This window comes from Xyrauchen texanus, chromosome 16, assembly GCF_025860055.1.
Source record: "Xyrauchen texanus isolate HMW12.3.18 chromosome 16, RBS_HiC_50CHRs, whole genome shotgun sequence".
NCBI classification, from domain to species: Eukaryota; Metazoa; Chordata; class Actinopteri; order Cypriniformes; family Catostomidae; genus Xyrauchen; species Xyrauchen texanus.
In genome coordinates this window covers 2,234,073-2,261,245 of record NC_068291.1, presented here as the reverse complement: position 1 = coordinate 2,261,245, position 27,173 = coordinate 2,234,073, and the positions used below count along the sequence as shown (strand labels likewise).

The window sequence follows — 27,173 nt, the reverse complement described above, 5'->3', positions numbered from 1 at the left end:
TGGCAGAATTGAGACGTGGAAGTACGCGTCCTTCAGGTCTACCACTGCGAACCAATCTAGATGCTGAACGCCAGCCAGAATATTTCTCTGCGTGAGCATTTTGAACGGGAGTTTTAACAAGGCCCGATTGAAAACTTGCAAGTTCAGGATTGGTTGTAAGCCGCCACCTTTCTTGGGTACAATGAAGTAAGGGCTGTAGAAACCCTTCCTCATTTCGGTTGGAGGGACGGGCTCTACCGCGCCCTTGGCTAAGATGGTCGCGATTTCCGTGCGCAGGGAACTGGCATGCTCGCCATGTACTGCGGAAATGCGGACGCCCCTGAAGGGGGGCGGGAGCCGGGCAAACTGAATTGCGTAACTGAGTCGAATGGTCCGGTGCAGCCAGCGTGATGCGTTGGGAAGCGAAAGCCACGCAACCCAGCTCTGCGCTAGGGGCACCAAAGGGACAAGTATTTTGGACGTACCCGGCGGGGCCTCGCAGCGGGGCGGAACAGGTAATGCAGCGTCAGGCGGCTTCGTGGCGGCCTGAGGCTGAGGTGCTGAGAATAGACTCAAAGCACTTACCTTGCTCCGCGCGCCCGGCAGGGGGCGGGTTCTTGACTGAGGAGGAGGTCTGATGTTGGCGTCCTCTGGACTCGTCTGAACCGGCCGGCCGGGGGACAGTCGTGGGCAGGCGGAAGGCGGGATCGCTGCGTCCGGTGTACCGGGACTGTCGTAATCTGAAAGCACATTGCCGTGAGAATGGCATTTGTGGGCCAGGTGACCCAGAGGCAAAGGAAATAGCTCTTTTATTGAGAATGTGGGTACCACAGCCCCCGTCAGGGGGTGTGGCAAATGAAAAAACAAAGGATTCTCCTCCCGGCCCTCCACTGGGGGACGGAGCGGTCTTACCACCTCCGGAGCTAACGTCTTCGGCTCTGGGTCGGCTGTCTCAGGAACGCTTGGGAGCCTTCCGGGTTCTGGAGGGGGTTCGTGAGACAGGGGGCGTGCGCCGCCTGCGGAGTGCTCGACGCTGGGGCTGAGAGCTGGGCCCGGGTTGAGGTGGAGCAGGAGCTGGTTTCCTCGCAGGGGGACGCCCTCGGCGGGCAGACGGGGCATGATGTGGGAAATGGCCTCCGTCTGCTTCTTCACCGCGGAGAACTGTTGGGCGAAGTCCTCAACGGTGTCACCGAAAAGGCCAATCTGGGAGACAGGTGTGTCCAGGAAGCGGTTCTTGTCAGCCTCACGCATCTCGACCAGGTTGAGCCAAAGATGGCGTTGCTGGACCACTAGGGTGGCCATCGTCTGTCCGAGTGCCTGCGCTGTGGCCTTCATCGCTCTCAGGGCGAGGTCGGTCGCTGAGCGCAGTTCCTGCAGCACATCAGGATCAGGTCCACCCCCGTGCATGTTTCTGAGAGCTTTGGCCTGGTGGACTTGCAGGAGGGCCATCGCATGTAGGGCGGAGGCAGCGCGTCCAGCCGTAGTGTAGGCCTTCGCGTTGAGCGAGGATGTTGTCCTACAAGGCTTGGATGGGAGTACGGGGCGACCCCGCCAGGAGGTAGGGCTACCGGGGCATAGATGGTGCGCAACAGCCCTATCGACCTGGGAATCGCGTCGTACCCGTGGCGCTCTCCGCCATCGAGGGTGGAGAGAGTGGAGCGGGTGACACCTAGACGAGCAGAGAGCGGGGTTCTCCACGTAGACGTCAGCTCATCATGCACCTCTGGGAAGAAAGGGACCCGGGGGATGCGAGGCCGCGTAAGGCGCGCTGTCCCCAGGAACCAGTCATCCAACCGAGAAGGCTGTGGGGCGGATGGAGGGTTCCAATCCAACCCCACGCTCAAGGCGGCCCGGGCAAGCATGTCGGACATCTGAGCGTTGGCCTCAGCCTGGGCCTGCTGGCCCGAAGGCGGCAGTCCAGGGGAGTCCTCGGCATCAGACACCGCACTCTCCGATGCAGCGGCGAGCTCATCTGCTTCGGACTCGGGAGGATAGACAGCCAGGCTGGGAGGCGAGCTGCTATCGCCGCGAGCGTGGACGGAGACCAGCGAGTGTGTCGGGGAACGGGAGGTTCGAGGGGGGTTACCCGGCGAAACTGCACCCGCTGCCGCCCCCAAATCGCCCCAAGCGCCAACCGCACCGTCCTCAATCCCATGGGAAGAAGGAGCAATGCGGGGTGCAGCTGGGGTGGCTTGCTTTCTGCTTCTCCGACACAACGTGGAGAGAGCGACAGAAGGGGAACCCACAGTGATTGGTCCAGCCCGGTTGTTCTTGTTCCCAAGAGCGATGGGTCTGTTCGATTCTGTGTGGATTACAGAAAAGTCAACGCAGTGTCTAAATTTGACGCGTACCCAATGCCCCGTGTTGATGAACTGCTCGATCGGTTAGGTACTGCTCGTTTTTATTCGGCCTTGGATTTAACGAAGGGTTATTGGCAGATCCCCTTGACACCAATGTCCCGTCAGAAAACCGCCTTCACTACGCCGTTTGGATTACACCAATTTGTGACACTTCCTTTCGGTTTGTTTGGGGCACCAGCCACGTTTCAGCGTCTTATGGATAGGATCCTCAGACCTCACACCGCTTACGCCGCTGCCTATTTAGATGATATCATCATTTATAGCAATGACTGGCAGCGGCACATGCAACATCTGAGGGCCGTCCTGAGATCGCTGCGGCGGGCGGGGCTCACAGCAAATCCTAAGAGGTGCGCGATTGGGCGTGTGGAGGTACGGTATCTGTGGTTCCAGTTGGATTATGGCCAGGTGCGTCCCCAAATTGACAAAACCGTGGCGATTGCGACTTGCCCTAGACCCAAGACCAAAAAGGGGGTGAGGCAGTTCCTGGGGCTGGCTGGCTATTATAGGAGGTTTGTGCCTAATTATTCGGATGTCACCAGCCCGCTGACTGACCTCACTAAAAAGGGGGCTCCAGATCCGGTCCAGTGGTCGGAGCAGTGCCAACAGGCGTTTATGCAGATTAAAGCCGCACTTTGTGGGGGGCCGCTTCTTCATGCACCTGACTTCTCCCTCCCTTTTGTATTGCAGACGGACGCTTCAGACAGAGGGCTGGGGGCCGTACTCTCGCAGGTGGTGGAGGGGGAGGAGCGCCCGGTGCTGTACATTAGCTGTAAGCTCTCCTTAAGGGAGACTAAGTACAGGATGACGCCCCGGCCTGAGTCGGGCGGTGGGGGTATGTGGCAGTGGGGGTGTGGTCAAGCGCCCGTCCGGGAGAGAAAAGCAGTAAGGGCGCTTACACCTGAGCTAAATTATGTCTAACACCTGTCTCTAATTTCAGTGAGCACGGGGAGAGCGGCATGAAAGGGCAGCCAGAGGGCCTCCATGGAGAGAGAGATGACAAGCTAACCCAGTGCGCTTGTATTATATTGTGTGTTATTGTGAAGTATTGTAAAGACAATGGGCATTAAAGGCTTACCTTGCGGTGAAGACTTGTTTCCTGTCCTCCTTCCTGTGAGGGGTGTTACAGTGAGTACTTGAAATGACATTTTAAGCATTGTCATCAATGTCACGCAGTGTGACACTTTCTTCTTCAAACTATTTTTAACAATTGTATGATCTTTTATGACTACATATATAAATAATATAGTATTATTATATTGTTGTTTCCACATACTCATATTAACAAAGACAATAGTTTATTTGCACTTCTACAAGTTGAAAGGTGATTAAGATCTTTAAATACAGCACCTAAAATACACACTTTCCCTTGTACTTTCATGTACATTTTAACCTAATATCTGAATGTTGGGAAAAAAAGTTTTCAGACATGTTATTTTTCTGAGGTACAAAGTGCTTATTTTAGTGCTTTCTCTTAAAAATCCACTCATCACATTTACAGGGTTTTATATGTTTTAAAGTTATGACAATTTTTGCACTGTGGGGCCTGTTGTCATAGAAATGTTTGTATAGAAATCTCAATCTTGAAATTGAGCCAGAAAATGAAATCAATGAGCCGGTGTGTTATGATGTGGTGTGTTGTGTGCTGGGTTTGGTAGGCCGCTCAGTGCCAGAAAGTCCAGGCCACTTTTTAGTCTCAGTCCGCCCCTTAGTACTTAAGTAACAAATACTATGTTCCCTATCTGTCACTCACTCAAGGTTGTGTCGATGAAGTAACACTAGAGGTAGAACATTGGAGCCCCAAACACCTTTGATATTTGAGAAAAGGCCAATGAGAATTGATGAGTGGAATTTGCATGCCACTCCCCTGGACATGGGTAAAAAAGGAGATGGCTTGCAACTACTCATTCAGATTTATTCTTCAGAGCCAAGAGGTGTAGAGAAATCCCCCAGCATTCCATTCACCTCTGAAAGTGAAAATGTAAAAACGGCTGTTGGATATACGGCTCATAACAGCGGGTTCTCCCTTTCTCGCACAGATAAGTGCAGAGAACACCCCTGGGCACTTCAGCAGCCACACTTGAGAGATATACAAAAGTATATTTTCTCTAAAAGAGTGAGCATTGACGAAGAGCGTCTTTTTAAAGATGCCTTTCCGTTTATGTGCAGTTCCTGGGTGCGGTCGTATCTCTCTCCCTCTGATGGCCACGATCCCTGTCTCACATGTATCAGCCTCATTCACGATGAGGATGTGGTAGAGATCACAGCATCGGAGAGCACCAGTCAATGGTCAATGCTGCTGATGGCCATGCTTGCACAGGCTGCTCACATAGTGTAGGTCCTTTGATGTGTAATTGGGTAGCCAATCAACTTGAATACTCTCTCTTTGCCTGAAACATTTAAATTAGCACTCGAGGTCACTCGGACAGGTGGCAAAAACGACCATATTGAAATGCAGAACTGGACGCATCACTTGTGCTTCTCCTTCCTCAATCATGTCTGTGTGAACTGTCGTACATCGTGGTAATTTGCAGGATGTTGGTGGGGAGGAGTTGAGGCACCATTCATGCTACACCCCACCAGACGCGCGCTTATTTATTTACAGCGTGTTTTGCACTCATCTCATAACACTGTAAATTACCCGCTGGTCAAGGTTTCGTTCTCAAGCATGTGAGTGCGGAGACGACATGAAGTATATGATCTATAATACTTTTTATCCAGGAATCACATATGATCTGTCCATTTCCATATATCAAGCCGTAAAGGTCATATTTTAAATTGAAAATCACATTTAGGAATATAAATGTGTGAATTATGGCTGCTGATGTGTATTATAGTGCATGAAGTCAATTGATGTACTCAAGAGAAGAATGCAAGTGGATATGCAAGAGTTTTACCTCATTTGAGAAAAAAGTGTGCCACCTTTCATCATAATGTTTTATTATATTGATTTTTATGTTCAGTTTTTGCAATTTCCCCTGGGTGCTATGGACTTGAAACTTGAGTTTTATATTTTATTTTATTAATTATTCATTTATTAAGAAAATTCCAGATGTTTCTTTATTTGTTTTATTCCTCAAGTTTTCTTGTGAGTATTGTTTTAATTGGTAATCAATTGATAGCTTTTCAATGTGACTTTCCATCTTGTTTGTCTTCTGTAATATCACTTAAAAATGAACTGAAAAAGCAGTTATTTAAATCATTTAAATAACCGCATGGCTTCAGAAGACTTAAAATATGATGCATGAGCCACATGCTGTAACCCGGATACACACACACACAAGATGAGACAGTCACAATGTAAGTCAAAAAACTGCTTTTATTGACAACAATAAAAGCAGGCAAAAGTACAAACGGGCAAATCCAGTGAAGAGTCGTCAAAGGGGAGCGTGAGGTCAAAAGCCGGGGTATCAAGATAACAATAACAAGTGGGACAGATCTAATGAGGGAGCTGAACGATAGCGGGGAAAACAGTTAACAACTAGGGCGAGGAACAAGACGAGACTAGCGGGAACGAAGACAGGGGGGCGAGAGGAATCGGGAGTTGGCAAGCTAAGACGAAGAATAGTGGGGAGGTCAAAACTAGACGAGACTAGCAGGGGCAAAACTAGACGAGACTAGCAGGGGCAAAACTAGACGAGACTAGCAGGGGAAAAACTAGACGAGACTAGCAGGGGCAAAACTAGACGAGACTAGCAGGGGCAGAACTAGACGAGACTAGCAGGGGCAAATATACGGGGAACTAAATACAATAACCAACCGGAAACAAACGGAAGGATAGTGTATTTATAGGGGCGAGAACAGGTGTAAACAATAACAGGTGATAGGGACGAGTGCAGGTGTATCTAATGTGTGGGGACGAGAAGCGCGTGAGTGCAAGTGGTCATAATGTTCAGGCTGATTTGAGGCGAGTGCGCTAGAGGGAGGAGATAGTTTACGAGCGTGAGCTCGTAATAGCAAAACCGGGCGTGGAAGCCTGAGGGAGGAAACAGAGCGTACGAGCTCAAGGGGGCGGAGCGAGGAAGCGGGAAGCGAGCACGCTCGCGGAGTGCATGTGTGCGTGCTCGTGGACGCGGAGATGGGGCAGAGGAGCGGGGTTCGTGACACATGCACTACTTATATGATACTTTTGGATCCTTTTTTGAGCTTTAAAGTGAGGCACTATCAATTTACATTGTAAAAAGATGGACCTGACCCCTAGAATTTGATTAGCCACCCCAAATTCTACACTGTGATTGGTCATTTTTTAAATCGGAGGCGGGCCTTCAATAAAACTAGGTAGAACCACATTGGTTTTAAAATCGAAGTGGGAGTCAAGAAATGAATGTTTTTTGAGTGGACTCTGCATGCAGTCATCTGAAATAATATATGGCTTGAACATGTACAGCGTGCTGCATGTCACGTCCACGAGACACTGAACGCACCCGTGAAGTGGGCTTGAGGAAATCAGGTTAAGGCCCATTTCAGTAACAACGGTTCCATTCATCAAAGTTTTTAAAAATCTTTAAAAGATATGATGCCACATTCCCACAAACCTTGTAAACTTTGGCAGGTTTTTGGCACGTCTATTAAGAAGCAAAATTATATTGTTTTTGGAGATTACATTTTTTTTAAATATCAAATTAATTAAATTAAAATAGATTTTTAAAGCAACGTTTAATTTAATAATCAAGTTAGTCCCAATAAATTGCTAAATAGAGTACACAAAACTGAACATTCCTCATGTGTAGGCCTATGAAAAGTAACATTTGAAGACAGTAACCTTTGACAAATGTACATATTATTATTATTATTATTAAATATCATGAATGAGTATGTGCCCCACATGGGCCACCTCAGTTAAAAAAGTATGGACTGGTTCTATTCATTAACATTATTAAATGCATTCATATATTTACTGTACATTATCACATTGAGAATAAATGTATTCATCCAAAAACTGATAAATGTGTCTTTCAGAGGCTTTATATGGAGTTATGATGAAAATAAAACTGTTCTGAGACCAGTGCAGACAGACAGCACACTGGAGATTAAGTCATTCACTACATAGGGAGCAAGGGAGCATCCTATAGCTCTCCTAGAACTGTTCTGAGACCAGTGCAGACAGACAGCACACTGGAGGTTAAGTCATTCACTAAATAGGGAGCAAGGGAGCATCCTATAGCTCTCCTATAACTGTTCTGAGACCAGTGCAGACAGACAGCACACTGGAGGTTAAGTCATGCACTAAATAGGGAGCAAGGGAGCATCCTATAGCTCTCTATGCAGTTAAGTGCATTCACTCCTAAAATCTGATGAAAAGTTCAGTTTGAGGCTGCAGATGATGTTTGGATCACTCAACATGTTTGACACACATGGGACAATGATCATCAGTACATAGATTCAACATTTATAATGGATCATTTTATTTTAATATGGTTGACAGTGATTGGATGATGCTGGACATTACTCTGAATTAATTATGATAATTACTGATGTAATGTCTCAAAACATGAATAATCAACACTCCTGGACACATCATTAACTATTTGATGATAAAATCTGATTTTCTACTCTGTGCAGACCTTGATATTATTTAACATTTCACAATTTAGTCCCGCTGGCCACATATGTGGACATCAATTATTAGGAAAACTATTTGTTCTTTTTTCATGTTTATTAGGTGCTACTAATTACAAATCAAAAAGGTAAAATCTAGTAGTCCCGCTCAGGTCTCAGGAGGTTAAAACTTCTCCTTTGTGTCCTTTTTGAGTAAATGATGACAGAATGTTCATTTTAAGGTGAACTATTCATTCAATTACAACACCATTTTTTCTCAAAAGAAAATTGACTGTTTTTGTTGACAGAAACTTGAAATATTTTCTTCATTTTATTTCACTAACAGAGTTTTGGGCAGAAATGTCATGAAATAAAATGCTATCTTGAGAGAGAGAGAGTGAGAGAGGGATTGTGGGTCAGTCTGTGGCTCTCTTGAGACCGGCTGCTTGCGGTTTGCAGAAAGATCTCCACTGTAATGGTAAACAAGTGCATTTCTTTAAGGCCAGTGGAGATTTCTAACCTTTGGTTGACATGCAGAAAAGGTCGAGTCCATCCCATGTAGCTCTGCATTTCCTCCCCGCCGCGACACATGCACCTCTCGCTGTACACTCAAATGAACCAGTCTCTGGAACCACAACAAACAGAATTTACATGCACAGCAGTACACTGGACCAAAATCAGTTTATTCCAAAAATCTGACAATGCAAGAAAAGAGATTTGAAATCAAATCTAAATATAAACAGGCATGAGCATGACACACACACACATTGGTTAAGCCGGTAACAGCGAATGTAAAGGTGTTTACATGCAACATGAAATCAGTGTAACGGACAAAAATCTTCACATATCGATCGGCTTGTACTTAAACCGTTTATGACCTTACATCGATAAAGTAAAACCGCATAAGGTGTTTACTTGACTTCACACATTGTTGGTTTATTCATTATATTTGGTGTAAGAATGTGCAAGTAAACACGTTCTTGTAAAAGTCTTGTCAATTTTATGTTGAATAAATTGCAAACTATAATGCAATTTAAGTTTATCGTAATGTGTGTCATTTTTCGATAATACACTCCTGAGACCCCCGCGTGACTGCTGTGTGCATTTTCCATTTCTTTATCGTAACTAGTAGCAGCTAATAAACAACGCAAAAAACAAACAAAAAATTACATGAACAAATAGTTTTCCTAATAATTGATGTCCTCATATGTGGACAGCGAGACTAAGTTGTGAAATTTTAAATAATATCAAGGTATAGAAAGTCAGATATTATCATAAATAGTTAATGATGTGTCCAGGAGTGTTGATTATTCATGTTTTTGAGACATTACATCAGTAATTATCATAATTAATTCAGAGTAATGTCCAGCATCATCCAATCACTGTCAACCATATTCAAATAAAATGATCCATTATAAATGTTGAATCTATGTACTGATGATCATTGTCACATGTGTGTCAAACATGTTGAGTGATTCAAACATCATCTGCAGCCTGAAACTGAACTTTTGATCAGATTTTAGGAGTGAACGCACTTAACTGTATAGAGAGATATAGGATGCTCCCTTGCTCCCTATTTAATGCATGACTTAACCTCCAGTGTGCTGTCTGTCTGCACTGGTCTCAGAACAGTTATAGGAGAGCTATAGGATGCTCCCTTGCTCCCTATTTAGTGCATGACTTAACCGCCAGTGTGCTGTCTGTCTGCACTGGTCTCAGAACAGTTATAGGAGAGCTATAGGGTGCTCCCTTGCTCCCTATTTAGTGCATGACTTAACCTCCAGTGTGCTGTCTGTCTGCACTGGTCTCAGAACAGTTATAGGAGAGCTATAGGATGCTCCCTTGCTCCCTATTTAGTGAATGACTTAACCTCCAGTGTGCTGTCTGTCTGCACTGGTCTCAGAACAGTTATAGGAGAGCTATAGGATGCTCCCTTGCTCCCTATTTAGTGCATGACTTAACCTCCAGTGTGCTGTCTGTCTGCACTGGTCTCAGAACAGTTATAGGAGAGCTATAGGATGCTCCCTTGCTCCCTATTTAGTGCATGACTTAACCTCCAGTGTGCTGTCTGTCTGCACTGGTCTCAGAACAGTTATAGGAGAGCTATAGGATGCTCCCTTGCTCCCTATTTAGTGCATGATTTAACCTCCAGTGTGCTGTCTGTCTGCACTGGTCTCAGAACAGTTATAGAGAGCTATAGGATGCTCCCTTGCTCCCTATTTAATGCATGACTTAACCTCCAGTGTGCTGTCTGTCTGCACTGGTCTCAGAACAGTTATAGGAGAGCTATAGGATGCTCCCTTGCTCCCTATTTAGTGCATGACTTAACCGCCAGTGTGCTGTCTGTCTGCACTGGTCTCAGAACAGTTATAGGAGAGCTATAGGGTGCTCCCTTGCTCCCTATTTAGTGCATGACTTAACCTCCAGTGTGCTGTCTGTCTGCACTGGTCTCAGAACAGTTATAGGAGAGCTATAGGATGCTCCCTTGCTCCCTATTTAGTGAATGACTTAACCTCCAGTGTGCTGTCTGTCTGCACTGGTCTCAGAACAGTTATAGGAGAGCTATAGGATGCTCCCTTGCTCCCTATTTAGTGCATGACTTAACCTCCAGTGTGCTGTCTGTCTGCACTGGTCTCAGAACAGTTATAGGAGAGCTATAGGATGCTCCCTTGCTCCCTATTTAGTGCATGACTTAACCTCCAGTGTGCTGTCTGTCTGCACTGGTCTCAGAACAGTTATAGGAGAGCTATAGGATGCTCCCTTGCTCCCTATTTAGTGCATGATTTAACCTCCAGTGTGCTGTCTGTCTGCACTGGTCTCAGAACAGTTTGAAATGAATTTTATTTTCATCATAACTCCATATAAAGCCTCTGAAAGACACATTTATCAGTTTTTGGATGAATACATTCATTCTCAATGTGATAATGTATTTATTAATGTTAATGAATATAATCATATTGTACAGTTAGAACCAAATAAAATATAAAAAATTTATAATAAAATGAAGCAAAATGACCCACAGATGTGTTAATGTTGAAAGTTATTATATGTTTTTTTTACTTTTGAGGAAATGTGGTGACAGTTTCCACATATGTGGACATCATGTTTATCAGGGCGCTGACGCGCCAAAAAACATATTTTTTAAAAGTGGCATATAAAATGGACTGGCTGCGATGGACTGGCGACCTGTCCAGGGTGTCCCCCGCCTTTCGCCCAATGTTAGCTGGGATAGGCTCCAGCCCCCCGCGACCCTGTACACAGGATAAGCGGTTGACGATGGATGGATGGATGGATGGCATATAAAATGAAACTAGAGACTCTATTCTTTACAACCAAACAGGTTTCAATGAAAAAACTTTAAGAGATTTCTTACCAGAGGCACTTTTGTTGGTGCTGTGTCTGCAGTTTTCAGTCGGTTTTTATTTACTTAAATTATGCGTTGCTTATAGCAATGACAAAATACAACGTCCACACATTTGGATTTTGGGTCGCACAAGGATAAATGATTTTCTCATGTTTCAGCTTCAAATAAAAATTCTGGCTTCAATGAAAGTTAAGCTCAATAAACAGCATTCGTGGTTTAATGTTGATTACCACACAAAAAAATAGTTGCAACTCATTCTTGGATTATAAAAAAAAAATAAAAAATAATCTGTGTTCCAGTGAGACACTTACAATGAAAGTGAAAGGGGCCAATCTGTAAATGTTAAAATAGTCACTGTTTCAAATGTATAGACACAAGATCTAAACATGCTTGTTAACATGATTTTAGTTTGATAAAATCACTTACTAACCTTTACTGAGTAAACATATAGCTATAATTATAGATTATATCACACTAAAGTCATGTTAACACACATATTGTTTACATCTTGTGGCAATACTTTTAAAACAGTGAGTATTGTAACATTTACTGATTAAGGAGTTGTAATAATTTTTTGGTGTTAATCAAATAATGCCACAGATGCTGCTGACTTAGATTAACCCAGAAGATTCCATTAATAGACAGAGACGACTATAAGTAGGCCATTTGTAGGTTAACTATAAATTTTGAGTGGCCCTTCCTGCCCGACACACCAATAGCTTGAGTTTCGGGAGGGACTGTGTTTATTCGACCAATAGTATTTGGGGGCGTGTTTAGGAAACCTGTTTGAAAACACTGTCAATTTTTTTGCAGTTCTGTTTGATGACGCTTTTGGTGCAGATATGACACAGTTCACCTTTAAGTCAAATGGAGCGTATTAAACACCTGAACTTTATATTCCACAATCAAAAAACAGAGCAGAAAATGAAAAGCAAAAGTATGAAACAAGCCCACTGGACCAGCTGAAGCTATGAGGTCTGATGAAATAACAAGCCTTTTATTATATTCTTGTGCCAGCCGCTCTCTGGGGATTTCTGCACACTCTGTTTTCAGTCCTGGTGTAATTTTAGCTCTTACTTTAAGTATAGCGTATACTGCGTTCAAACTCGTTCAGTCACACTGAGAGTAATGCAGATGTGTTAGAAGTATATGCAGACCTTAAACATGTACTAATGGCTGTTAACAGTCTGATGAAAGCAGATCTGAATCCAAGGGAGCATCCTTACAAACCTCAGAACTGACTGATTTAGAACACTACATAGGAAGCAACTTTGCACAGCACACTAAATAGCATTTCTCACTTGAATGACGTCTCTTGAATGGTGTTTCTTCACAACAAACATAGATATTGGGTGAAATACTTTTGTCTTAAAGGAATGATTTACCCAGAAACTTTTGAGCCCCAAAACTGGTGTACAGTATATTTTACATGTGCTGAATTATGTATAATAATGCTATGGGGGGAATGGATGGTCCCAAAAAATGTCAAATAATGTCTGATTTCAACAGTAAATTTATATAGAGTAAGTAGCAATGGCCTACATTATTTTACTGGATCAGCATCCACTGCCATTAAAAAGTGTTTTTTTCTAAAGAATGCTTTAAATGTAATCAGGCAGATATTATTTTAAAACATTAGAATATCTATAACCAGCCTGGGCAGCGTTCCCCAAAAGCATCATAATCCTAAGTAGATCGTAGAAACCATCAGCGTCCAATGAGACCAATGTCTCTACAATCAGCTTAAGCTTGCGATGCTTTTGGGAAACACAGCCCTGATCTAAATTACGGGACTGTGACAACATTTTTGCAAAACAACATAATGTTGTTCATTACGGTTTCATGGCAGTTTTGAGGTGAAATGTTCACTATGTGGTGCTATAAGCAAGTTATATATTCCCTCAACCAGACTGAATTAAAAGTTAATGCTCTATTGAGTATTAAAACCATCAACAAAACCATACTCCCAACCTTAAACCTAAACCTAACCGATAGTCATAAAAAGCAAATGTGAAATGAAAAACACAACCACGTCATCTTGTGGAGCTTCTATGACACTTTCGGCTCACGTGTCGACTTCTGTGCACTTCAGGACCCATAACCCGCTCTTTTACATCACAAGTGCAACACCCTACTACCTTCAATATGAACTGTTCTTGAGTCAGGATTTGTTTTTAGTATCGTGAGAGGATTTGGGAATTCAGTATTGTGTACAGTATGTAACCGAATCGTGAGATGAGTATATTGTTACACCCCTATTATAAATAGGTTACTAACATTCTTGTTTAACAGTATATTATATTTAGTATAATAATATATTTAATTGAACAGCCCCTACATTTAAGAATGTGGTTAACCTGGAGCTGCAGTGTAGAAAGCAATTGATGCATCAGTTTCTAAGCAATGTCTACAGTACACTTCGAAAGGTCTATTGTGGAAGGGTTTTAACAGTAGCTGGTGCTTTTTTGTGTTTTTGGAAGAAAGCACATGTCATTTCTGGGCTGTTTGCTGGGTGTCTCTGGGGTGTTGGGGGTCTGGGCCGGGCATCTCTGAGGACGTCTTACAGCACTTACACATTATTACATTACTGCTCCACACGCAGCCTGAGAGACTTGAACACACACAAGTAAAAGGTCATCATTATACTGCTCTACTGACCACACAACAGTCAACAGTGGCTTAGTTCAGTGAAACACACTCATGTTATCAGAATTATCCTACTTCCTGCTTCTGAAGTAGACATTACGAGTATGTCACATTCAAGGGATTTGTTGTCAGAATTTTTTTTTCTTCAGGAACTTTTATTTTGAAACCATAAAAAAATATTACTCAGTTAGCTTGCTAATGATATTGGAATTTGTTCAAACACAAACTATTTTCACGGTGTAAAAATGTAAAACATGCATCAAATGGTTGCTGATATACATAAATGAATATCACCAAAAAGGCAAGCATGAACAGTTAGCTGTATTTATGATAATTCCGATTGCATGTGAAGGCAGCATTAGTGAGCTACTGTGCTGTCTACTGTCTAGGCAGCTGCCTTCTAACTGAAATGGAACCACATAAGTAACTGATTTGAAACGTACATATGCAGCAACTCAAATCGCCATACAAAAAGTGCACGAGTGACTTGACTCACAATTGCTTGAATAGAGTTTGATATTAGCATATTGCTAAGCTATCAACACGACACACTAGTAAGCATACAAATATACAGCAAAGACAAATATTGTTTAAAATAGTCAATTTTAAATAATATTGAGGCTCTCTTTAGCATTACTTTTCAGAATTGAATGAAATATACTTAATTATGCCATTTCTCTTGAATCATCCACCATCTTGGATGGATATTTTCACTGAGCTCATCGCAATGCATTATGCATGAAGCATACATATGATACTGCCTTCAAATATGGCCAAGAGAAGGTATCTTAGAAGGCATCATAATTATGCTACCTACCTCGGGGAACAGCTTTTGCATTGGGGAGGCATCTATGATGCCCTAAAAGCTCACTTAATTTTAATTCTAATATTCCGGGTGTACACATATTTTTGTGCCGATTGCGGGTGTCATTGTGACTTTTTTTTAATTGTTTTATTTGATTTAAATTAAGTTCAGAGAGTATTATTACAGTTAAGATGGCATCACACAAGTCGATTTTTCCTGGGATTTTCAAGTGGAGGAAACTGAACATCGAATAGGCGCCTGCCAGCAGATCGCTAATCCCTCAGCTGAGTTAATCGCTCTAGCAACTGGAAAAGCATTTCCAGTGTTTGAAAAAATTGGCTTATTGGCCACTGAGGTCTCAACAAATGACTAATAACTTCCAAAACTGAAGAACTGATAAGACTTCATTCTGTGATCTGAACACTTTAAAAAATTGTCTTCATGTGGTAACATCTTCATGAAAATTGAAAACTGATTAACCTGATCAATCAGTTTACACCAACGGAAGAAAATAGAAATAAATCCTGCCAAAATACAACTTTTAAATAATTAATCATTTGGTTTGGTCAATAATCGATATCAAATGATAAAAATCACATTAATTACGATTCGCTAAAGTATCAGACCACTGTTTATTTAAAAACATACAAATTTACGGTAAATAAGGTTACATGTGCAAACTACTGTCCACAAAGGGCGGCAATGTCCTGCACACACTCTGGACACTCGCACATATATTTTTTGTAACAAACTGTTCGTTGTATTTTAAGTTGTCTACGTGTTTAGGAAATTTAGACAAAGCTTTTCCTTTCAAGGTACTCTTGGTGAAACAAACAGTCTGAAGTTAAAGTGATTTGTGGTTCAGTGTATCAAATTGAAGCATTTTGAGAATCAAGAATAGTCGTAAAAAGTGTGCCGTGGCAGAAAAAAGGTTGGGAAACACTGAGACACATGGCCTGAAAGATGTGCCGCTGTTGTGGTGCGTGAACAGCGCATTGCTCTGTTTTGCAGTGTAGTGGGAGTTTGTCGCATGGCCCGAAAGACGCAAGGGTTGCGGCACTTGGACAGTGCATTTTGCTGTTGTGGTGTAGTGGGAGGTTTAGTCACAAGGCCCGACAGATGCTGCAGTTGTGACACCTGGATAGCACATTGTGCTGCTTAGGGATGAATTGAGCCAATAGTAAACATGATAACATGGTAAACATGGCATTTGCGGACACCTGGGCACAAATGTTGCTATATTACATATTGTGAATATGTGAAGCAATGTCAGAAAACATGCTTGTGTATGCATACGTACAACATCATTTAAAGTTGGTTTGTCATGAAATTAGAAGGCACATTAAACTAAGTACCCAGATATATACCATAGTCTGATGTTTATTTAACTTAAGCGTATGGTTTGGAATGAAGGGGTGGATGCCTGAATCACAGCCTCCTCTTCTTCAATACATATACTGTATATCCTTTGAGTGAATTAAATCTAAACTGATCAATTAATGGAATAAATCAGTATTCCACTAGTACAGATTTAATCATGTTTACAATGTTATAACATACATATCATATTCTTGTGGGCAAATGATTAATTATTATAGTCTTTTAATATATGTTCTCTGTGGTTTTATGTTCGTACAAGCAGTTTGAGACCAGCGACACTGTGTCTGCTAAGAGGCCTAGGTAGGCCGCTCCTCTAGTGTCTTCATGACCCAACAACATACATTTGATTATGAATGTTTCTGCCAATTTAACAAGAATTCTACTTCAGCTCTCCTGAGAGAAAGTACAGTAATCTCTATGCTTTAATTTCCAACAGGATAAGGCCAGTATCAAACAGAATACAACCTTGAATAGGAGAAGACGTGTGTGTTTTTCTCCAAGTATTTCTGTTTCATGAGTCCAGTGGAGTTAGAATAGCAGTCTAGAAGTTGACGACTGGACATCAGAGACCTATGGATGACGATAAAGGGAGGACTATCCGTGGCCTACGACCCAACTCGGACCATTGGAGCCTATATACAGCACTAAAGCATCATGCAAATAAATGACGTACAAGATGACCATGATCAGAAGGGTTCTATAGGTATCTATGCTTGAAACCAATCAGAATCTTAGAAGACTATAGCATTGATGTCATCTGTGATGACATCATGATGCTGTGTCTGACTATAAGTATTGATGTTTTTGGACCTGAGTTCAGTTCGTAATTTTGCATGGGTTTCTCCTGTCTACGAACTCAGGGGCTTTTGTACTTCTGACTTTTGCCATTTGATTTAGCAAACTTTCTCCATTAAAAACTTCAACTAATTCAAAGCCTACTGGTCTACCGGCTCAAGCTATATTCCCCTACAGGAGCTTTGTATATTGTTTTCCAATGTAATGCAAGTGATTTGATTATCTATGAATTATTGGCATGGTGTGGTGTAGCATAGTTGAAGCGGATGCTGCTGTGGCAGCGAGCTCAAGCTAAAATGTCTGCTTTGATTAGAGAAGATGTTGTAAATAGATTATTATAATTAGAGAGACTGTTAATAACAGTAAATAATGGCTTTGGATCTACATTGCCTATGGAATGCAGGAGGAATGGACTTGCGATTGATCATTATTGAAGGATTCACTTGTGGCCATTCATTCCTTAGGAATATTACCACCAACTGCTGTACAATGTACATCTTGCACAAGATAGCAACAGCTTTGTGAGGAGGGAATGCTCCACTCGACCACTGGAGAATCGGAGCACAGGCTTCAGCTGGCGCTGCATGTTCAGCTCATCCGGCGTTCACGCTGGGCTCCTCGAGCTCCGGTGCATGATGAGTTTTCTCTGACGAGCTTGGGTGCTGCGAGGAGACAAAACGTATGTCAGAGCGGGTGCTGCTGGGGCAGCAAGCTCGTGCTAAAATGTCTGCATTGATTAAGAGGATGTTGTCATTTAGAGTAGCAGTTGTTTGGAAAGAGTTTGTTTGTTACATGATTGCCCTTGAGTTCCGAATTGAATAAATCACACTACGAAGCACCCTTTGAAGGAAGAAACAATCGTAAAAGTCATGTTGGAACGTGACATCAAACAGAATCAATGAATGGATCAGGCCATAAACGAGATGCGCAGCAAGGTAACGAGGCTGACAGGAATCCCCTGTGCAGGGGAACCAGGTTGAAACAAGGGGAGTGTTGGAATGATGACTGAATTAAATAGTTCATTTTGTTTCCCTCGTGTTCGAATAAAGCTGTAGTAGAGCTCGGGTAGCATGAAGCCGGATCAGCGCCCGTTCGCGGAGGAAGGTTCACGCGATTGACTGTTTTAGGTAAGAACGTATGAACAGTCGAAGGGAGCTGTTTCACGTGTAAACGGAGCCGGAGCAGCCAGTTGCTGGAGCAGCTTCGCTTAATGATCTGTTAATGGAGATTATAAGAAAACTGTGTAAACGTAGCACTTAAGTGGTAGAAGTCGATGCTGTAAAACGAATGAGATGCTGCGGCAGCTTCTGTAGAAACGAGATGATTTAGACGGAAGAGCTGTTCTGATGAAGGTGAATGTTTTGCAGATCCGATGATCTCATCCACTTGCACGGGTTTGTTTGTGGACAATGGGCAGGGCCGAATGCCAAAAGACTCGACGCCATGTGGAGGTAAGTGGACGTTTTCGTACGCTTACTCTGGCTACGCTATTGGTCGGATTAAATGACCTTGTTCCTCCTGAACCTAGTTTATAAAACTACATTTCTTACGACAGCCTTTGTGTTGAGTAACACGTTCCTTGGAACAACTCATCTCTCTCGTGCAAAAACAAAATGAACAAAACTCTAACACGTCTTCGAGGGTACATTTTTTCTTTTTTACCTTTAAAAACATTTTTAAATAAAAAAAGAATGTGACACAGTTCTTTGTTAAATGAACAATATTATTGTACAGCATGGCCAAAGTGATATACAATACACAATGAATATCATTAGGAGAAACAGTAACGTCATTTTGACATTTGAACATTGAGGGACCAATTCTGACCTGAACATGCCCAGTTCAAACCACACAGAATGTTTATAAGCAAATAAATAAAAGACAGAAATTTACAGATATGTATTTTCTTTCCTAAACAGTGATTTTTGTAGGAACACATGATGGTTGATGTACAAATAATTGTTCATGTCTCTTAAAAACCTTTATCACAGATTTGTATTTTTAGTAGCACATAGAGTTAACTATTTTCCCATTGTCGAAAGAAAATTAGAAAAAAAGCACCCACATTTTTGCACCCAAAACAGGATGTGGTAAGAATGTAGTGTGGTATACACATAATGGAGCAGATGTAAATAACTGACTGCGTTGCAGGCAGAGCTAACCTATCTATCGACGGCCTTTCTTTTAATACCAACTCCTCTGTTACAATGCTCGCTCAAAAACAACCAAACAGCCTGCTGACAACAGTCTTTTAATTAAGGGCTAAATTAAGGGCACTGTGAAAAGGAAATAAGGAGTTTTGACTATTTACAGTTTGTCCAAACAAGTGTTGAGTGCTTATAGTGATGAGGTAGCTACAGTATGTGAATGTTGCATATATGTTCATTAATGTCCATGTTAAGTGTAGTGTTTGTGATATATATGGACTGCCCTTAACAGATTTGAAACAAAACATGAAATCTGATAAAAAAAAGAAACGTGGCATCTGCACTTGAGCAGTAACTCTCACTAATGGGTTATGATGTTTCATAAGAGTTTGTTTAATGAAAGTTTCTTCAAATCAGGTCTCATAGAATCACGTTACTATTTCTACATTTTTGCGAAATGAATTTTACGTGGCTTGTTGGATGTATCGTGGCAGTTTCCTGCTGAAATGAACACTAGAGACGCTCCAATGACTTTTATGCACTTTCACACAAATGACCAGTAAAACTGCAGATTATCAGTTTATACGTAAATGTAAGGTTTAGGCAAGGTCGGCAGGTTTTGTTGATTTAAAACTCAATTGAGCAATTACCTTAAAAACCTCATCTGTTTGGGAGATCATTTAACTTGCTTTTAGCATCACACAGAGGACATTTCAACTTGAACTGTACATGAAACAATACATGTAATGAACCATGTAATATCATTTTGCAAACATTTTGACATGGTCACGTAATTTTCTGTCCAGAAGGTCTACGCAAGTATGCATTCGTGAATTCTTGGCCAATGCATTGCAAGCATGCAGCCTTGTACATATTTAACGTGTGTTGTCATGTTGCTGTGGTGAAAACAAACCTCAAGAAGGTGATTGTCACCTTCAAACGTCCGTGTCTTTAAACCACATGTGGTATTATTCAGATAGCCAGCTATAAACATGTGGTCCATTTAATCCCGCTGAAAAACCAACAGTGCTGGCCACCAGCAGATGTTGTGATTTGGATGCTTGGGGCCAGGGGCGTAGATTCCAGGAGGATGGGGTGTGGAACAAGCAAGTACAACCCCCCAGTATTGATACAATGATCAATGGAAACATAAATTCTTCACACTGTAACCTCTCCAATGTTCAAGCAAAATCTACGCCCTAGCTTGGGCCGGATTCACGAAAATCATCTTCGGAAAAAAAATTAAGGATATATTTTAAGTCTGTTGACTGATTAAGTAAAAAAAAAAAAATAAAAAAAAAAAGATAAGAACATTCTTAAGAAGTCTTCTGGGAATACAAAATATTAGTAACATTTTTCTTAAGGTGAAGAACTGTGGTTAAGTAGAATTTGATTCTTAAGAATGTTTCGTGAATTCGGTCCCCATTATGGCATATTGGTATCTCCCCCAGGATTCTTAACTAGTTTAACTAGCAAGCTTGGACAATCAGTTTTATCAGAAAGAGATGCTGTTTGACAAGCATATTTTGTGCTCTGCCATGACAGTAAAATTGACCGTAGTTGCAGAGTTTAAACTAATGTCTGCTCTAGCATCCCTTGTGGCAATGCTGATAATACAACTTATACTTGCATTGTTGTAAATTATGTTCATTTAGAAATGTTTTGAATGCAAAGTGTATAATCAAGCTTGCATAGCTAATTCACGTACTTGCGTAGAATGTATTTGGGGCTTAACTCGCACTTTTAACACGGAAAGGTGAAATGTTTACTACGCAGTTTAGAGGTGCTCTACTTTGGCATGACTTGGGTCAGAATTTATCCCTGATGCTAACTCACATTGTTAAACTGCATAAAAAAAGAATCTTGTATTATATTTTGTTTATCCAACTGGTCTGCTTCATAGGTCTTATGAGGAGAAGACTCATGCTCCTCCATTAGGAAGCCAGTGAGTGTAAGACAGGCCTTTCATTGGCCAGCGATAAAATGAGAACGATAAACTAGCCACCATCACTATCAGTTTCTTCAATCACAGTACTGAACTGAAATGGTGCCACTGTTTAATTGAAGTAAATGACATCAGTAGTCCCTTAACAGAACACTCCCTCTAAAAATGGAGGATAACTGAGACCTAAATGAACAAAATGGACTATGTTTTCCATCATGCACTGCAAACGAAATCATAAAGCTAATTCTGCATTCCATTCAATGTCAGATGTAAAAAAAAAATTATCCCAAAGGAAATCGGCACGCTTCTTCTAAATGTTCATTGTAGTATAAAATCGACCCTGTTCTGCCAAATCTCTAAATCTCCCATCAGACATTATTGCATCAATTCAGATGTAATCACCTTTCCCTTTGGTACTACTGATAGTGCTTTGTACGAGCAACCTCAAAACACAGGTTCTGGTCCCATGGAAACCAGGAAGTAATCACATTTACATACACAAATGTGAGTGTGATTTGGAAGTTGCATTTTCGATCTACAATGATAGCTTTAGTCCACTGATGGTAGGGTTTATGGTTGGAATTTGGGTTAGAATGTAGCATTAATAAAATATGCCTTCCTGTTGACTGTATTAAATCACTTACAACTAAAAATACAACTCGCTTTTGGCGCCAATCTGTGGACATTTCACCCGGAAACTGAATGCGTTCAAAAAAACTTTCAGCTTCGGCCACTGGGGGCAGTGGTTTCAATTTTGGTAAGCACAGACCAATTTCCTTTCGACATACAGTTCCTGAATTCTCAGTGAGATCAGTGTGGATGTGGGATATTCCTACTTGATATCTACAACCTCTGAGAATAGCATTCTGTTGTCCGATGTTCGGAAAAATACGTAAAAGGAACAAAACTGCTAACGCACTGCTATGTGTTTTGCAGGTGTAGGATGATCAACATTGAAAATGATTGACTTTGTTTGATAAGCAAGCTTAATTATCATGTAACATAGAAACTTTGACTTACTGATTAATTTTATTTGCTTAAAAGTCAATAGCTGCCTTTCCACCTTTGGGCCAAATGGTTTTTGTTGCAGAACCGTGCCGTTCCATAAAGGTTTTTGCACTGTGGTGCAGTGAAATCAGAATTAGAATGGAATGACTGAGCAAGTGGCCAATCGTGAATGGCCATGTCACTACAAGCGTTCAGCCAAACTAGATATCTGGGCCAGGAACACTTTATAATTGTACCTTATCCAGCCGTGCTCAAGTGGAAAATCTACCTTAACCGCTACTCACCACGCTCAGAAGCGTTTGATCCGATGGTGGAAAAAATGTGTACTGCTAACTGTATACATCTCTCTGGGTGTCGCGATGTTACGTGACGCTAAACATCAAAGTTGGAAACCTGACTTCCAGTGCAGTTTTATTGCACTTTGTCAAGCAGGAGGTTGGAAATTCAGCGTTGAATGGAGCGCAGCATAAATTTATGGACAGGAATCTGATTGAACATGGTTGTTTTGGGTCGTTTTCTCATAACCAGAACCTTCAAGTGGACCTTGGATCCATAAGCTGTTTATAGGGGCATCTACTTCAAAGGTCATTTTAGCAAGCTGTGCAGAAATGCTATTGTGTCAACATGAGGTCAAATACTCCCCTATTCAGACCGCTGTCATCTTCCAAGACCTAAAAATAAAGCTGGTGATAAAGACCTGCACCTGCCCACCTTTATTTGGATACATGGCTATAAAAGTCCTGGCAGCCTTTATAAAGGTCCAAGGATATGATGGGTACCTCGTTTCCTCTCTGCACAGCTTGGCTTTCCTGTGGCTTAACGAGCCCAAAATAGGGTGTTTGACATATGGACGTCTGATTGTTTGAACATGGAATCTCTTGGACTTCTGCCACTTATCGTAAATCCTTTGAAGCCTTCTCCCCTCCAACTGAATGCCACTTTCCCCAATGATCCCTCGCTCAACCCAAATTGGGTCAAACATGAAGACTCACCAGCTTACACTGAGTGCCAGTTTTGCCCCATCAACCAAATTTAGGCCAACATCAACCACAACAAAAACAAGTAGTTTAAAAAAGGAGTACAGTGCAACACAGGAGGGGGACATACCTCACCCTCTTGCAGGACAAGCAAAGAAGAAAGTTGGACGTCAACCAACCGCTGACTCAATTTATTGCTGAGTTACTACAGAGTAAGCTGACTGAAATCCTGGCTACAGGTGTTTGAATGATCATTTTACAAATGTTTGTCCTCCCGGACCCAGGATGAAAGTTCCAGAAGACAAGGATTCACTGTTTCAAAGAGGTATATTCAAGGACGTCAGTTTACATTTAGGAAAGAACCGGGCAACAAATGGGTGCATTTTGCCCAATGTTGCTCTTTGCTTTGAATATTTACAAGTCCTCAAGGTGTCGTAGTGTTGTCCAGGGCACTGAATAATGACATATGTTCAACGTGGGGTTGCTTTTGAGACATAGAGAGGGTTACGTTTTTGAAAGCAGGACCAAAAAAGGACCACCTATATGAGACTATTCACTCTGAAATGACTTAAAGAATTTCTTTCATCATATACAACAACAGATAATGAAAAAAAGCATTACTGTACAAGTACATAGCATTTATTATAGATTTATAATTATTATTTTTTCCCCTTTATATTTATACTTTGAACCAAGTTATTTATTTTTTAGTTTTCAGTTCTTTAAAAATGTCTCGCGTCTCAAGGACACAAGAGAGAAAAGTCTGCAACCTGCTTGTCTGTCAGAAGACAGCGTGTCCTCTGCAGCAAGTGTGTCTATGCCACACCCCATTCGCTGTAGCCTTGATGATGTTACAGGATGATGTTGTGGCCGACCAATCAAACTTTGGCCTCCAGCATCTCCAGGAAGAGTTTGTGCATTGGCACCTTGCCCTGCATCTTGATACTATAGAAGTGTTGAACGGCTTTGGTGGCGGTCTGTCGCAACAGAGGAAGCGTCATGAGCAGTTTTCCAGCCCGTCGAGGGTCTTCTGTGTGTTGACAGCTCTCGTAGTCCTGCAGAGCTTCATGAAGAGCGTCCTGGAGCTTCTGAACCGACTCTACGTCCTCAATGTGCATTGAGTCTGCAAGAACAAACAACACATACTAAGTACAATATTTAAACACAATATAGACATGATTACTCATCTCACAAATGAGCCGCAACAGATGCAGTCGTTTGTCTTTAAAAAATTCAACCAATTCACTTTGTCAATATGTAATTAAAATGACATATATTCATCTATAAAATACAATTTGAATAACTACAGTTGGTGTAAATGGCACCTGTCACACAGTGTGGCAGGTGCCTTATAGTCTAGTAAAAACTCAAATCAAAGACAAACTGATCCCCTAGTATAGCTGCAGTGGCGTTGGGTTTAACAATGTTGTGGATGTGCTGTTTCCGTACAGATGACCCGAAGGGAGTCAGGGAGCTGAGAACCATGGTTTTACTATAGTAAGTTTTTTTGTGGAAGCCATAGTTTTAATACAGTCGACCATTTTTTACTAGAGTAGAATGGCCTTAATATAGTGACCATGTTTCATTTTGTGGTTACTATGATTTTACTACAAAATACCATAGTGAGAATATGGTTATTGTTGTAAAACTATGGTTCATTTTGTAAGGGAATGTTAGAGTTAGGTTTAATGGTTGGTGAGGTGTGTTTGTTGGACTCTAAATAAACACAATAAGCAGTGATGGCACTATTCTATGTTAGTATGTAAATAGTATCTGCCACCATGTGCACTTAGTGCAAAGAAGATGTAAATATATAATTATAATAACTAAAATATATATAAGAAATGTATTTTTAATAGTTTACAATTTTTTCAGTATTTACTGTATTTTACACTATGCTATACTATAAATATTGTCCATTCTACTATGTATTTATGAAGTATGTTTTTAAATAATTTATTATAACAGAATAATTTATCTTTATTATATATTTTGCACTATTCTGTACAATAGATGTTATCTGTAACTATTATTTTTTACTGTTTTAGGGATACAAATGACCATACTGAACCTGAAAGAGAGAGAGAGAGAGACACTGGGGGGTGGTGGTGGGGGAAGGTTTAAAAAAACACCTCTGAAGAAACAATTTCCTTGCAATCCATCAGAAAGAGGCTGTCGATACGATTGATAAACTGCTAATTACAAAATCAATGGCTATGAATTTTCACATCTGTCAGACAGCGGCGCTCCCGTGAGGCCCATCGGACAGAGCCTGTCTCTCTTTCTCTTTCTCCTGTTGTTCCTCTCGCAGCGCTTAGCCTGTCATCCTGACACACGGCAAACGCCACCATCAGCATTTTTATTTCTCAGCCAGACAAAGAGAGACAGCGAGCAAGACGACAGAATACAACGAGGGCACGAGTGTGGGCCACATTGATCAGATCAGGACGTGGATGCCTCCTGAAAAGCATGCTGTCGATACGGGCGCTGTGTCTTCTCTCCTAGAACAAACGAGGCCCATCGTGCACTCATACTCATTCCATTCCACTTAACACATTTAATTGACAGCCCTGCTGTTCCTAATGAAATGCTGAATTTATTTCTCACGGCGGCCGGCCCTCTGGCTACTGTTATGGAGAGAGAGAGAGAGAGAAGCATGGAATACGGCGACATGGAAGGCGTTCAATTAAATGCTCGACGTCCTCTCTCCCTCGCTTTGCTCTTTTGCCCTTCATGTTTATCTGTGGTGAATCCGTCTATGGGACTCACATCACCACCAAGAGCAGCAAATTGTGCTTAATCTCAGTAAGAAAAAAAAAAACATCTTTTTTATTTTATAATTTTCACATTTTAATATATATATAATTTTACATGTCAAAAATACTCATTATAATTATTAATAAAACGAATAATGTTATTATGAATGAAATTTTAATGATCTTCAATCAAGGGAAATTCAATATTAAATGTGGCTACTGTTGTTTTGCATCAATTAAAGTGTGTTAAAAAGCTTGTCGTACCTGAGTTGGCGAGCGCGATGGCCTTGAGCGTGACAAACTCCTCTTTCTCCACCTTGAGCTTCTTGTACTTGCGCACAAGCTGCAGTATGGAGACGTAAAGGTCGAGCAGACCCGTGAGTCGCGAATGCTCCTCATCCATCACGTAATCCTCCGCATAGACCAGCTCATCCTCGTACGGCAGCGAGCGAAACACGATACTCAGGATCAGGATCTCCATCCATGCGCTCTGCAGTAGACTCATCTGGTCTCCCAGAGACAGACTCGAGAAACCTGAGAAACAGACGAGACATACAAGAATATATCAAATTTTTCTACTTTCAAAAATGTTTCTCCTAAAATTCCTCAAGAGAAATAGAATCCCAACGAGTATCGAGATACCTTATACAATTGAAATGTATAGTCTGCTTTTGCTTTCCGTTTCATCTTGGTGCTGTCTGAGAGATTTGTATTTTTTAGGGATATAACAAATATCATTTTGTGATTCTTTTGAAGGGTTGGAGCATGTAGCTTGAAATAGTGCATGAAGTGTCCGGGGCCATACCAATATATAACAGTTCATGTTAACATCAGGAATAACATTATTGACCCCCCCAGTTACTCAAGTCCAGCATTACCCCCCGGTCCGACACTCCTGGAAGAAGTGCATTATCTGGGTACTTGTGTTAAACTTTATTTTCAGGATGAACCCACTACTCACACTACTTACACTACAAAATGGTGCAGAATAGTGCAGATGTATGTGATTTGGGATGCACTATGTGTCATGCATGTGCTACTTTTTCATCTACTTCCTCTTGTTTGACAACTGTCAATAAACTTCACGACCCTCTGATGATTAAAATTATTGCTTTACACATCCACTAAAGCAGCGCTATCTGCCCCCCTCATGATTAAAGAACTGATAGATTACAGTATTGATCGCACCTGACCCCAAACTCTCCCCCTTTCAAATGAATGATCGTACTGAGGCAGAGATGAGCGGGCGATGCCTATCAGCCGTCGGGTGACACTTTCCAGTGTTTTTGGGATAAGAGAGAAAAACAGAGCGAGGAAAATAAGAAAAGGGTGAAAAAGGGAAACTTGAGTGTTTAATTTCCGTTATCAGGCGTGCGAACGGTGTCTAGGCGTGCTGGAGGATACATTAATTAACAGATTGCGATCAAGAAGGTGGTGCCCCTGACAGTGTGAAGGGGATCAATAAGGGCTGGAATG

General features: G+C 41.7%; 1 protein-coding gene across 2 annotated transcripts in view; it reads right to left on the bottom strand.

The window, feature by feature from the left end:
- Positions 1–18,606: 18,606 nt before the first annotated feature.
- LOC127657289 (steroid hormone receptor ERR2-like) overlaps positions 18,607–27,173 on the bottom strand; it is a 92,859-nt gene continuing 84,292 nt past the window's right edge. For both annotated transcript variants that reach the window (XM_052146018.1, XM_052146017.1), the window contains exons 6-7: positions 25,962–26,231; positions 18,607–24,064 (exon numbers count right to left, since the gene is read on the bottom strand). In XM_052146018.1, the coding sequence (XP_052001978.1) occupies positions 23,820–24,064; positions 25,962–26,231 (515 nt within the window). In that variant the 3' untranslated portion in view covers positions 18,607–23,819. The remainder of the gene's footprint in view (positions 24,065–25,961; positions 26,232–27,173) is intronic.